The following is a 14,274-nucleotide window of genomic DNA, read 5'->3' as shown; positions in this document are numbered from 1 at the left end:
TGATAATGCGTACAGACACGAGGTTCTTGCTGAAGGTGGTCTCTAAATTTCACAGGACGCAGGAGATCATTTTGCCTTCCTTCTGTACTTCTCCAACTAATCCAAAAATAGAAGAATTCCACCAACTGGACTTTAGTGCCTTTCGTTACTTGGAATTGTCTGAAGGCATTAGACTCTAATGCTCAATTTTACAGTTTGGGAAAAAAAATTGGGGTTCCAAGCTTCGATGTGCACAGTCGCCCTGTGGATCAAACAGGCAATTGTGGAAGCTTGCAACATCTGGAAGGGGTGCCCCTTTTCCCCAATGACTCGGCCGGTTTGGACCCCCGTGAGTCCGGTCGCGGGTCCCGCGGACTCTATTGCCGCGGAGATACACGCGATTGTCTCACGGGGAGGCTGAACGGGGAGATGCGGAAGTAAACAGCATCTCCCTGTTCTGCCTAGCAACAAGTGACACTGATCTCTGCTCCCTGTGATTGGAGCAGAGATCAGTGTTCACTAACACACAGCCACGCCCCTCAGTTAGTAACACTCCCCTAGGACACACCAAACCCCTACCCTGCCACCCCTGGTTAACCCCTTCACTGCCAGTGTCATTTACACAGGAATCTGTGCATTTGTATAGCACTGATTGCTGTATAAATGATAATGGTCCCAAAAAGGTGTCAAATGTCCGATATGTTCGCCATAATGTCCCAGTCACAATAAAAATCGCTGATCGCCGCCATTAGTAGTAAAATAAAAATTAATAAAAATGCCATAAAACTATCCCCTACTTTGTAAACGCTATAAATTTTGCGCAAACTAATCAATCCCTTATTGCGAATATATATATATATATATATATATATATATATATATATATATATATATATATATATATATATATATATATATATATATATATATATATATATATTTTTATATATTTTTTTTTTTTACCAAAAATATGTAGAATACGTATCTGCCTAAACCTGAGAGAAAAAAAAATGTTTTATATTTTTGGGGGATATTTTATTATAGCTAAAAGTAAAAAAACAATGCATTTTTTTTTTTTTTTTTTATTTTATAGCGCAAAAAATAAAAACCGCAGAGGTGATCAAATACCACCAAAAGAAAGCTACTTGTGGGGAAAAAAGACGTAAATTTTGTTTGGGAGCCACGTCGCATGACCGTGCAATTGTTGGTTAAAGCTACGCAGTGCCGAATCGCAAAATGTTGTCTGGTCTTTAGCCAGCAAAATGGTCCGGTCTGAAAGTGGTTAAGCTACTCTACGTTTGTTAAATATTATAGACTGGATCTTCTCAGCGCAGGCTGAAGCGTTTGGGAGAAAGGTCCTCCAGCTGGTAGTAGTCGTGTCCCACCCCATCCCCAATTTGGTAAGCTCTTGTTGATGCACTCTAGTGCTGTCCTAGACTAGAGAAAACCAGAGTTAGACTTGCTGGTTTCTAGCAGTCGTCTAGCACAGCAGGGATTCCCTCCCTATATGCTGTTATAACCTGGGACGAGGATTTTTTTTTATTTTTTGTTTATAGCGCAAAAAAAAACGCAGAGGTGATCAAATACCACCAAAAGAAATCTCCATTTGTGGGGAAAAATGACTTAAATTTTGTTTGGATGTAAGGTGACACAACCGCATTGTCGGTTTAAGCGGCACAGTGCCCTATCGCAAAAAATGGCTTGGTCTGGGCAGTGTCTTGGGTCTTTACTAGAAAAAGAATTCCTCACTTCTAGTTCCCGACCTGATCCACCTTTTTAAGGCCCTCAAAACAGGTACCTATCCCTCGCTTTTGTCCTCACAGACATACGAGTGATCCCTCAGAGCTCAAACGAGGCCTCAAAGCCTCAACATTTTAGACCTCATCTCCTAAAGGTTGACCTAAAATTGCTAGGTAAAGTTCTTAGCTCCCAGATAAATGGATACCGCTACTCCCTTATTCAGAGATTAAGTGGGGTGATCCACCTCATTCACCTTGAATGCCCTGTTCTTCTTTTTTTATTTTTATTTATTTTTTTAAATCTTTTTTTTTTTTTTTATTGCATTTCTGAATAAACAAGGAAAACAAACAATAGACCAAAAAAATCATACATAAACATTGACCATTAAGTGTTTAACAATTATCTGCGTGGTTAACATGTTGTCAGACTGTTTATGGCTTTAAGTATGCTTACTTGGCGTGCTGCTAGGTAACTAGGATTACTGATATCTCATTTTTTGAGTCTATTGGCTGTCCAGACATACTTTCCTCTGTTCACATATTTAGGCATATATGTTTATATGTACAGCACCTTATTTGGTATCTTCTTCTCTCAGCGTTCAAGCCATAGTAGGTTCAGCTAGCCACGTATGCCAAATTTTATCATATTTCAGGGGACATCCTCTATTTATATATGTATTTTTGTATAGTGGAAGGCTCTCATTTGAGACATTTCCATTGAGCCAAAGAAGGCACCGTAGTTTTTTTCCAATACATAGCAATGTTTTTCCGGGCATAGAAGAGCAGTAACCCAATCAACGTTCTTTGCGCAACAGTTGGCACTAGGGGTGCAACGGATCAAAAAACTCATGGACCAGATCGTTCCTCGGATCAGAGTCACGGATCTGATCAGCAAATAATTGAATTTGCAAAAACCTGTGAAAATTCCACCACCATATAGTCCCCACTGTAATATCCACAATCTCCCCCACTGTTATATTGTCTGAGCATGGCTGGGTATCGCTGGCTATTGGCAGAGTATGCCGGGATGGCTGTGACTGCAATTGTCAGAGCAGCGCTGTGGGCACTACAGATCCAGCCCACAGCACTGCTGCCACCCGATCTCTCCCCTCCCCTCCACTGTACAGATCAGTACACAGAGGGCAGAGAGTAACCGGCATCGTGACATGACGCCGGTTTGTTTACAAGTGATCGCTACGTCATTTGATGGAGCGATCACGTTGTAAACGGCCGCCGGGTGTACAAAGATGGCCACCGCTCCGGGAACTAGGCTGAGGCCGTGGATCATGTTTTGCGGTGTGTGCTGATCCGAACAGGGTGACCCGTCCAGATCACGGATCGGTGCCGATCCGTTGCACCACTAGTGGCCATTATTTCTATCAGGCCCAAAAGACACACTTGCATCTTCATCGGCCTTGTGACGAAGCAACCAGAGTAATCATATCTAGAACCTCAGTACCGCTGAATCCTAGGGCAGGCCCAGAAAATGTGTAAAGTGTCTCGGGGAGGTGTTGCACCTGCAGAATTCTGCATAGTGTTCGAGCTTCATTTTATGAAGTCTATATGGGGTGAAGTATGCTCTAGGCACTATTTTAAGCTGTACCAGTCTGTCTTATTGAAACCAAGGTGGTAAAGGGGAAATCCCACACATCATCCCAAATATCATTGTCCAGTGTTGGAATGTCTTTTCCAGCAGGACCATGGGTGGGAGAAACACAAATATCAGATGTTCATAAAGATGGAAGGTTGGTTTTTCGGAGCAAAGTGTCTTTTCCAACCCTGACTGGATCACCATGCAGGAGGATTGTGGGAATTGTGTGGTGAAGGCATGAGATAGTTGCAGGCAGCGAAATATCTAGTAATTTGGTATATTAGATTATATGTCTGTGAGAATTTGGATAAGGACATTAATGTGTTATTCGAAGTTATCTGTGATATAAGTTTGATACCATATTTTGTCCATGCATATGGATTTAGCGTTTTGTAGAAGTGAGGGCTATTAGGATTCAGCCAAATTGGAGCGTTGGTGAGATTTCATTATGTCTATATGTTTCCACCGCCAGCCCTGCCTTCCATGCACGCAAAGTGGTATGCATGGAGGGGGTCAGGGAGTATGTGGCACAAGGTCCCCTATAGACCAGTAATTTAAGTGCTTTTAATGATCCCATCACTGTTGCCTCCAGGACTTTAGCTGAATTAGATTTGTCTGGATCGAGCCACAATGTCGCCCGTTAGCATCTGTGCGGCAAGATAGTATTTATAACGATCTGGGAATGCCATACCCCCCTGTGTTTTTGGTCTCATCAAGGTGCTCAGTTTATATCTTGGCGAGGGACTCCATAGATAGGAAGAGAAGATCTGATTAAGGTTTTTAAAGATTTGGGAATCCATTGCGGGTAATGTCTAAAAAGGTAAGTGAGCTTGGGGATGACTCATTTTGAGAAGGTTAACTCTTCTCCATAGTGATGATGTAAATTTCCCCCGTGACTTGAGTTTGATCTTTAGGTCTAGTATAACTGAGTCTGAGTCTGAGTTGAGAGGGATGAACTCTGTGGCTCTAGAGGAAACAATGACACCTAAGTATTTGAAAGTGTCTGCCCACTGAAGGTTGACATCTGGAGGGGAGCTCGTCCTTGCGGCCTGGTCTGTTGGGAATGTTAAAGATTTGGACCAGTTTACCTTTAACCCAGTGACCCTGGCAAAGGTATTCAGTACTGTCAGTGCACCTTGTAATGATGGACCTGCATCGCCGAGAAAATGTTGCATGTCATCGGCATACAGTGCCACCCTCTATTCCAGCAGACCCTTAATATCTGGGGTAGTGCACAGCGCCTCCACCACAGGTTCTATGGCAATTGCAAATAATGCCAGGGAGAGAGGGCAGCCCTGCCTTGTTCCCCTGGAAAGCTCGAAGGGGTCAGACAGTTTGCCTCCCAGGCACACTGAGGAGGTAGGGCCTTTTTGTATATCGCCTGAAGCCATTTAATGAAAAGCAAAGGGTACCCCATCCTACGCACTGTTTCCCATAAGAAGGGCCACTCAACGGTGTCAAAAGCCTTTTCAATGTCTGAGGCAACGGCTCGAGATCCGTCATTGATGTGCTGGGCATTGATATTTGTAAAGCGTCTACGAAGGTTGATGTCTGTGGATCTGCAGGGCATGAAACCTGTTTGATCAGGGTCTATTACAGAAGGTAACGTGGGGAGTACCCTAATGGCAAGGAGTTTTGTTAAAATTTTGAAATCATTATTTAGTAATGCAATGTTTCTGTAGGATGCACAGGGAGTAGGATCTTTCTGAAGTTTATATATTAAGGTCAGATGAGCATGGTACATAGTCTGGTAATTTCCCCTACAAAAAGCATTTGATGATGCCAACTACGGTGCCAGTATCTCTCCATGTGTTTTGTAGAAATCGATTGGCAGCCCATCTGGGCCTGGTGCCTTTCCGGAGGGGATGGATTGGTTTGCGAGATTGCCAGAGGATCTAACATATCTCGTAGCTCCTCGGGCCGAGGATCAAAGGGCAGACCGGAGGTATAGAGAGTTTCATAGAAGTTATTAAATTGTTTTAGTATGGCTGAGGGGGCTGTTACTCTAGCCCTCTGTAGTGGTTATTGTAGACGTGAGGGTGAGTGGGGCCAGCATGGCTAAAAGTCAGCCATTTCTGCCACCTCGTTCAAAGAATCGTTGCTTATTTTTGTTTCTAACTTAGCGATTTCTGCCAGGTGAAGGTTTAGTTCTCTCTGGGCAGTTGCCAGAAGATCAAAGTGGCTTGGGGTGGGATCTGATTTGTATGTGTTAGTATGATCCTCTACCGATTGCTGCAAGGACTGAGTCTCTAATGTCTGTCTCTTTCTGATGGCGGAAATATACTATTCCCTAGTGTAGGCCTTGAAGGCGTTCCAAGTGATATCTGGAGAGGAAGACCCTGTGTTCTGCTCCCAGAACTCACTCAGCAGTGTTGGTATTTCATCTGTAAGGTTAGGCTGGGAGATCCATTCCGAGCTCGGCTTCCACAAAGTCGCACTATGGGAGGCAGGGGTGTGGAATGCTACAACCAGGGGTCTATGGTCCGACAACCCACTAGATAAATACTTCGCCTTCAGCACGTCTGCCAGCAGTAGCGGATTGGCAAATGCCCGGTCTATCCGCGAGGCAGTTCTATGGGAAGCTGAGTAGGATCGGGTATTCGTTTTCTTCCATCTCCATATCTCATCTAAGCCTATTGCCTGGGCCCCAGTGGAGAGCTCTGCACAATGATTTTTAGAGGGAGTGGGTCTGTCAAGCTTGGACGACATGGTGGCGTTAAAATCCCCCATTATCAAAATCTTCCCTGGACAGAAGGGGGCGATCCTCTCCAGAACTGTAGAAAATGTTTGGGGGAGAAAGACGGCAGGACATACATATTCACCACAATATATTTTTGTGACCAAAGGTAAATATTACCAGAACAAACCTAGCCTGGGGGTCTGTGCATATCGTTTCAATTAATAATGGGAAGTTCTTGTTTATCAGAACTGACACGCTCCTTGCCTAAGTAGAGTATGTGGCATGAATCGCCTTTTGAATCCACAGCTTTTTTTAATGTTAGGATTCTGCTGCCCATAAGATGAGTCTCCTGGAGAAATATGAGTTGGGGAGGATTGGATTTCAGGTATTGGAATAGAAGGGCTCTTTTAAATTTGGAAATTAGGCCTCTAACATTCCACGAGAGAACAGTAAAGGAGTTTTGCCTTTTGAGCAACCATTAGGTTTAGATCTAATCTGGATCACCTGATAATGAGGAAGGCGATTCAAGAGACTAATTATGAGCAGTATAATCTCGATCATGTCATACAATTCATTGTTAGCACTTAAACCCCTTTCACACCAGGGCGTTTTGCAGGTGCTATAGCATTAGAAATAGCGCCTGCAATCCGCCCTAAAGAAGCTGCACCATTGTCTGTAGTGTGAAAGTCCGAGGGCTTTCACACTACAGCGGTGCGCTGGCAGGACATCAGAAAAAAGTCCTGCCAGCAGCTTCTTTGGAGCTGTGAAGGTGCGGTGTGTTTGAAATCAATGGGGCAGCGCTGTAATACCGCGGGCAAACGCTATTGCGGCGTATTGCCGGCGGATTTAACCTTTTCTCGGCCGCTAGCGGGGGGTAAAAGAGCCCCGCTAGCGGCCGAAATCCGGAGGTAAAACACCGCTAAAAATCGGCATTTTACCGCCGATGCAATGGGCAGTGTGGTGGGAAAGGGGTCTTAGATACAGTAAAAACATTGAACGAAAACCAGGCCACACACAGGGTACTTATCCTACTAGTTCCCATCACAAAAACGGAGGAAGGGAATGGGAATAGTTTTTACCCAAAAAAGGAACCAGTATCCTACGTTTAGTAGATAGACCCTATAACTTGGGTCACACCCGTTTCTGTAAACTGAAAATGTAGTATTGTGTCCAAAAACTTTAAGAGGAGAAAAGCACAAGGGGGGGGGGGGGGGGTGCGGTTTCTCTTGCAGGTCCTGGCAACTGCTTAGTAAGGTCCCATTCAGGACTGAGGTGAGAATGGGGGGGGGGGGGGGGGTCTGCTGGAACTAGCAGAAGTCCTCACAGGGCCCGGAGGGGGGGGGGGGCTTCAAAGTGGGAGAATGGGACGGATCCCAGTTCAGAGATGGGTATCAATGGCAGTTGCTGGATCTCCTCCAGCAGGAGAAGCTGGCTTTAGTACATTTGACAGAGGATATCAACTAGAAAGTTAGGATGGTGATGAGGTTCAGCAGTGAAGAAAGGCATAAGGACAGATAGTGGGTAATGCTGGAAGTCATCATGAGGCAGAAGGTAGGTAATTTAAAGGAGGATCGACGCATTTAGCTGATCCCAGCACGTGTTGTATGTCAATCATAGTTCCTGTTGGCAGTCTGTCACTAGTGGGTATCCAACCATGCCACAGCAGCCTGTAGAGTGTCAAAGAAACAGGTGTTAACACCTTCAGTTATCCTTGGTCTGCTGGGATTTAAAAGGCCAAAATGTATTCCTTTTTTTCCTGGACTTGATGTCTCACATCCGTGAAAGACTTGCAGCGTTGCTGCACCTCCTGCGAGAAATCTGGGGAAAAGAAAGTCTGGTGTTCTCATATTTGATGTCAGGCATGGCTCAGACCGCCGCTAGGATGCAATCTCAATCGCTGTAATTTAAAAACCGCAGCAGGAAGGGACGTGCAGGGGCCCCAGGTCTTGGAAGGAGTGGTGGGACCCTGTGGGCTCTTTCCACTAAAAATGTGGGTGGCATATTACCTGGATTAAACAAGGTGGACAATAACTGTTCAGTGAACTCAGCTGGTCTGGGGCCCTCAGCTCTCTTGGGTAAACCAAGTATGCAAATGTTTTTTCGCCTGAGGCGGTTCTCTGTATCTATGGCTCGCTTCTGGAGTGCTTTCACTTGGAGCTGCAGGGCCCTCGCCTCTCTGGAATCTGACCGGACTGTATCCTCCACCATGGAGACCCTGTTCTCCACCTCAGCTATGCAGAACCGGAATTTATCCATGTCTTGATGGATGAGACTGACATCTATGGTCAGGAAGTCTATCTTGGCAGTCCGGGTTTCTTTGCTTGCCGTAATGGCTGCCAGGCTCTCCACTCCCATGGGGACTTCCGCAGCCCCTGACTCTGCAACCGTTTGCGTGCTTGCCGCCATCACAGCAGCGGGCTGCCTCCTGGACAAGGTGGCCGCCGACGTAGAGGTATGGGGAACCTTCTGACCGGATAGCGAGTATCGGGTCCTAGGGGGGGCCCCATCCAAAGCATACCCTGATATACAGAAATATGGCACACCCACTCCTAACAAGTGCTCCAGAACCATGAAATGCTTTGAGCTACTGGATACCCTTCATTAATCAATTTTTTTCTATGTGTATGGATTATCCCTCATTACAGGAATTTTGAGGCCAGAGATCATGCAGGCATTACTGTGCAATATATGTTCACCTACTCTGATATGGATGGCCCCTTATTTTTACCTGCCAATGTTTTTTTCACCAGTGTTATTACCTATTCTATCAGCCTTGCCTTATGATATTAGTACTTTGTATGTTAACCACTGTATATCAATGATATTACTTATTCTAATTGTCTTGTTAAGTGTTAATAGGAATGTTTTAGTTACTGTATGTGACTTATTAATCAGTTTATTAACCCACCAATCATCATTGTTTTGAAGTCCCAACCCCCCCCCCCCCCTCCCCCTTTTGCTTTTCATTATTCTAGAAGTTAAAAAATGGTTGAACAGTCAAAGTTTAAAATGGTAGTGAACGTTACCAGTGACCTCAGAGAACAGAGTCTTCAAACCCTGAAAAATCTCTGATTTGGTCATTCCTATCCGGTAAATCTTCCTTGAAGTCACCTTCTGAGGATTTAGCAGGAGGATTTATACATTATATTTTTTCTTGGTGGAAGGCTAGCAAATTTCATCTTTGCATGTCTGTTGTAGGTTGCATCCTGGTTTTTCTCCAGTCAAGGTTAATCTGAGACTGGCCTTGAGTATAATCAAAGGTCAGATTTTGGATTTGGCGGTCCTTTGACACCTAGAGGGGATGTATTCAAAAGCTTGCCAGCGTCCATTCACCTGAAATCACTAGCCTATTAGCCAGGGTTTACAAATACTCATCCTGTGTACTGTACTCAGATATGGAATTTTTTTCCTCAAGTTGCAGAGCCTGCACCTTCCTTCTCTGTTCACATTTTCAAAATGTCCTTTACTGTACAAATAAGTTCTGGAATTTTGACACACCTGCAAATTCCATAACTTTGAGTATGAGACACGTGCTTTCCCCACTTCGCTGTGATATCCCTACTGCTTGCTAACAAAAAAGCCTTAAGTAGTCCTAGTAAACTTTTTTGCCAGTGTCCAATCACATAAAGGTATTTTATGTAGAACCAGTTCCTGTGTCCTGTACTGTATACCAAGATTACAGATAATCAATTTTCCAATTTTTAGTTATGCAATTTCCAAGAACCAATGCTCCCTTTGTATGTTTATAGGCTCAGAAAGAACTGTTGGATGCAGAAATGGATTTCCACAAACGTCTGTCCTCAGGTGAAGACACAACAGAATTGAGAAAAAAGCTGAGTCAGTTACAAGTTGAGGTGAGCCTGTGTGTAACTTTAACCTAGCAATCTGGGTTGTTTTTGGTATTGGAACCATTTCACCTTCTATTAATGTATTAAGAAATACAACCTGCCAGCAGAGTTATATAAATTTCAAAGCGTCAGAATCCAGGCAGATAAAACTGGCATAAATGAATCAAGCTCTATAATCATTAATACATCATTTAAATACGTTATTTTAAAGGAGAATTCCAGATATGGCGATATTATACATAGTTACTTTTGGTCTAGCTTGGCCCAATGTAACTTTGTATATACATTGAGGGGAAAAAAGTATTTGATTTCCTGCTGATTTTGTATGTTTGCCCACAGTGACAAAGAAAAAGACAGAATAACAAAAATATCCAGAAAAAACACATTTAAAACGTTTTATAAATTGATTTTAATGAGTGAAAAAAATCATCCCCTATCAGCAAGATTTCTGGCTCCCAGGTGTCTTTTTATATACAGGTAACGAGCTGAGATTAGGAGCACTCTTAAAGGGAGTGCTCCTAATCTCAGCTATATAAAGACACCTGTCCACAGAAGCAATCAGATTCCAGTCTCTCCAACATGGCCAAGGCCAAAGAGCTGTCAAAGGATGGTCAAGACTACCGCCAAGCAGCTTGGTGATAGGGTGAAAACAGTTGGTGATATTATTCACGAATGGAAGAAACACAAAAATAACTGTCAATCTCCCTCGGTCTGGGGCTCCATGCAAGATCTCACCTCCATGGAGTTTAAATGATCATGCGAATGGTGAGAAATCAGCCCAGAATCCTGTCAATGATCTCAAGGCAGCTGGGACCACAGTTGCCAAGAAAACAGTTGGTAATACACCACACTGTGAAGGACTGAAATCCTGCAGTGCCCGCAAGGTCCCCCTGCTCAAAAAGGCACCTCTTAAGTTTGCTAATGAACATCTGAATGATTCAGAGAACTGGGTGAAAAGTGTTGTGGTCAGGCTCTTTGGCATCAACTCAACTCACCGTGTTTGGAGGAGGAATGCCTATGCCCCCAAGAACACCATCCCCACTGTCAAACATGAAGTTGGAAACATTTGGGGTGTTTTTCTGCTAAGGAGACAGGGCAACTTTGGTGAATCGAAGGGACAATGGAGGGGGCCAACTTACTGTCAAATCTTGGGTGAGAGCCTCCTTCCCTCATCCAGGGCATTGAAAATGGGTCGTGGATGGGTATTCCAGCATGACAATGACCCAAAACGCACAAGGGAACAAAGGAGTGGCTCAAGAAGAGGCACATTAAGGTCCTGTAGTGGTCTAGCCAGTCTCCAGAATTTTATCCCTTAGAAAATATGGAGGGAGCAGAAGGGTCGAGTTACCAAGCTTTAGCCTTTAAACCTTAATGACTTGGAGAGGATCTGCAAAGAGGAGCGGGACAAAATACCTCCTGAGATGTGTGCAAACCTTAACCTCCCTGGTGGTATGATTATTTCAGATTTTAGGTGCTGAAAGCGGTACCATTATTTTGCATGGAAATTTTGGCGTTTTATATTGCAGGCCTGTAATTCTTAGAAATAATTCACTTAAATCTGTCCAAACAAGAGTCTAATAGACATCCCGGGTATGATAAAATTTGAAATCTGAAATCATAAATTATATATATATATATGTATGGAGAGAGATAATATAAACAATTATAATGAATAATAAAATAAATATTATTCAATAATGTAATCCAATCAAAAATATGAAATATGCTGAGTTGCAGAATTGTCGCTGTCATTACTTTTAGTGTTTGATAACGAATTTCACCATGAATTACTTTCGCTCAATTCTGTGAATGATTCTTAGTTATTATCGCTGTTTTCTAGCTGGTCTGTAACCACTTTTGATGTAAACTGAAATTGTTTGGTTGCTATGGACAATCTCCAGTTTTCAGGCATAAAGAACAGTATTTATAATGTAAAACTGTATGCAGGGCACTAGAGAAACCATTGGGGACAAAAGGGATATGTAATTTGATACAGTACTGTAATCTGTAAGATTACAGTATACTGTATCTATACTGTGTATTTTACTTTTTGAATTTGTCGCCGAACTCCGTCCCCATGCATCGCAACACTCGCAGGGAACGGAGCTCGGCACTGTGACAGATCGAGTGGAGGACGACTTGCTGATCACAGCGGGGCGGACATCGCTGGATCCAGGGGACAAGGTAAGTAAACCCCTCCATGGATCCAGCGATGCCATCCCGAGTCTGGGGAATACCACCAGGGAGGCTATACGTCTGACCTCTGCGATTGCCACCAAGTACTAATTCATGTTTTGCGAAGGGGTCAAATACTTATTTCGCTCATTAAAATGCAAATCTTTTAATAACTTTTTTGAAATGCGTTTTTTCTGTATTTTTTGTTATGTCTCACTACTAAAATCTACCATTAAAATTTGAGTGATCATTTCTTTGTGGGTAAAAGTACAAAATCAAGCAATGTGGGGAATAGGGAGCTCTGGATAACAAGGAGACTTTAACAGACAGTACATAACTGGCTCTTGGGATGTGATTAATGCACCACAACAGCACTTCAGAAGAGGAAAGCACACTATAGGAAAAACAAAGCAGAGAAGGTGCTTCTAAGTGCTGTAATAAAACACATTAATGACAAGGAAGAGTTAAAAACACAGTATTGAAGTGAAAAACGGCCATATCGATGAATCCATAACGTCCAACAGGATGCCTCCTGGGTCTAAAGACAGCTGCAGGTGGAAGTTCCAGTCGTCCAGCGGTGGTAAACACTGTGTCTCTGATCCAAGATGGAGAGCCGTGCTGTCAGGACCAGCATGGAATCCAGGTAACCGGAAGTTACATCAGCGTGCATGGGACATGTTTTGGAGCATCCCCAGTTGCTCTTTCTTCAAACCAAATCGGGGAATAAAATATTTTTTTCTCCTCACTGTACCTTACCTGGACAATGGCCCTGAAAGCTGAAAAGTAGACACCCCTACTTGAGTGATCCCCACTTTCTTCCGGGTCCAGTGCTGAGCGTGCCGGTGTGATGCATTGTGAACACAGGAGGATGGCCATTGAGCAGATGTTTTACATCTAATTGTATGCAGAGCGTTCTCTGATTGGGCTAGAGGGAAATTGTGATGTCACCTCTGCCTCTTCCAATCAGAAAATGTCTTCCGGACTGGCCCACTATACAGTGGAAGCAGTTTGTGCAGCCTTTGAGCAGTGTAAGTTTGTATATATTTTTCTGGATAGCGGTTTGATGATGGACTTCACATTTTTACTGTCGTTTATTAAAAATATTGAAATTAAAGTTATTTCTGTTTCAATATATATAGGCTGCTCGGTTAGGAATACTGCCTGCTGGACGGGGCAAGTCTGTGCCTACCCAGATCAGAGGGCGAGGGCGAGGTCGTGGAGGAAGGGGTAGAGGGTCGTTAAATCATATGGTTGTGGATCATCGACCCAAAACTTTATCGGTTTCTGGTTTTTATGAGAAAGAAAAGGAGGATTTGCTGCAACATTTTGCTGTAAGTAAAACGTTAAAGGTTTTAATGAATTGGCTTCTTTCTATAATCTGTGGGTCAGGTAATTTGCAAGTTGTGCTCAATATCTGTTACTCTTCCACTTACCTTAGCCAACCTTTTTTTTTTTTCTGTTTTTCTTTATTTTCTATATGCATTTATATTACAATACTTTTATCTTTCTTGTTTGCTTTTGTAATGGTACATCAAATTATAAGTTGTAAAAGTACTGGAATTGTGCATTTGTTTCTGCTTAAACATCCCCTTATGCTTATCCTGTACAATTAATATCATCCATTACACATATGGTTACAATATATCTATAGACTGCTATTGAAGCGGTCAAGATGCACACATACATCAAACATAAACCAATACCCAACCAGTCCTCCATGAGATAAAGAGAAAATGTAAAGAGTCATTAAATGCACAACTGTAAAATCAGTCTCTATATGCAGTAAAGCATGCTTGTTATACTTGCTGTGGAACTCGGGGGGGGGGGGGGGGGGGGGTAATCCTCTGCATTGTGTCAACAGGCTGCTTGATCTTGTCTTTTTTGATCCTCCCCTTCTTCCACTGTCCCCAGCCCATCTCCTTATAGAACAGAGGTTAAGGGGACAAGCTGCACATGCTCAGTTTGGTGTGTATTGCTAGAGGGTTTTTTTTTTTTTTTTTTTTTTTGAGAGAGAGCGTGCATGTAATCAGCACAGGCCAATAAGCACTGGCCAGAAAGAGGATCAGGGGTTCTGCAGCCTTATAGGACAATCGGAGCAGAATTAAAAAACCCTTCCTACAAGCTTTAACCGGACGCTGATAGAAGTCACAAGGCTGCTCTAACTGCTGATAAAAAAGGGTATTTAGCGATATATTTACTAAAACTATTGATTTTTCCATGTTCTATGGACTGTGGGAGAACCGGTATAGTGAATGCAGGGAT

At 43.2% G+C, this 14,274-nt stretch overlaps 1 protein-coding gene across 2 annotated transcripts in view; it reads left to right on the top strand.

The window, feature by feature from the left end:
* RBM27 (RNA binding motif protein 27) overlaps positions 1-14,274 on the top strand; it is a 179,563-nt gene that overhangs the window by 144,245 nt on the left and 21,044 nt on the right. For both annotated transcript variants that reach the window (XM_077473000.1, XM_077473001.1), the window contains 2 exons: positions 9,739-9,843; positions 13,152-13,343. In XM_077473000.1, the coding sequence (XP_077329126.1) occupies positions 9,739-9,843; positions 13,152-13,343 (297 nt within the window). The remainder of the gene's footprint in view (positions 1-9,738; positions 9,844-13,151; positions 13,344-14,274) is intronic.

The sequence above is a fragment of the Lithobates pipiens genome, unplaced genomic scaffold (assembly GCF_037356315.1).
Source record: "Lithobates pipiens isolate NorthernLeopardFrog02 unplaced genomic scaffold, aLitPip1_a1.2 Scaffold_8, whole genome shotgun sequence".
Classification (NCBI taxonomy): Eukaryota; Metazoa; Chordata; class Amphibia; order Anura; family Ranidae; genus Lithobates; species Lithobates pipiens.
This window is presented reverse-complemented; position numbering and strand designations above follow the sequence as displayed.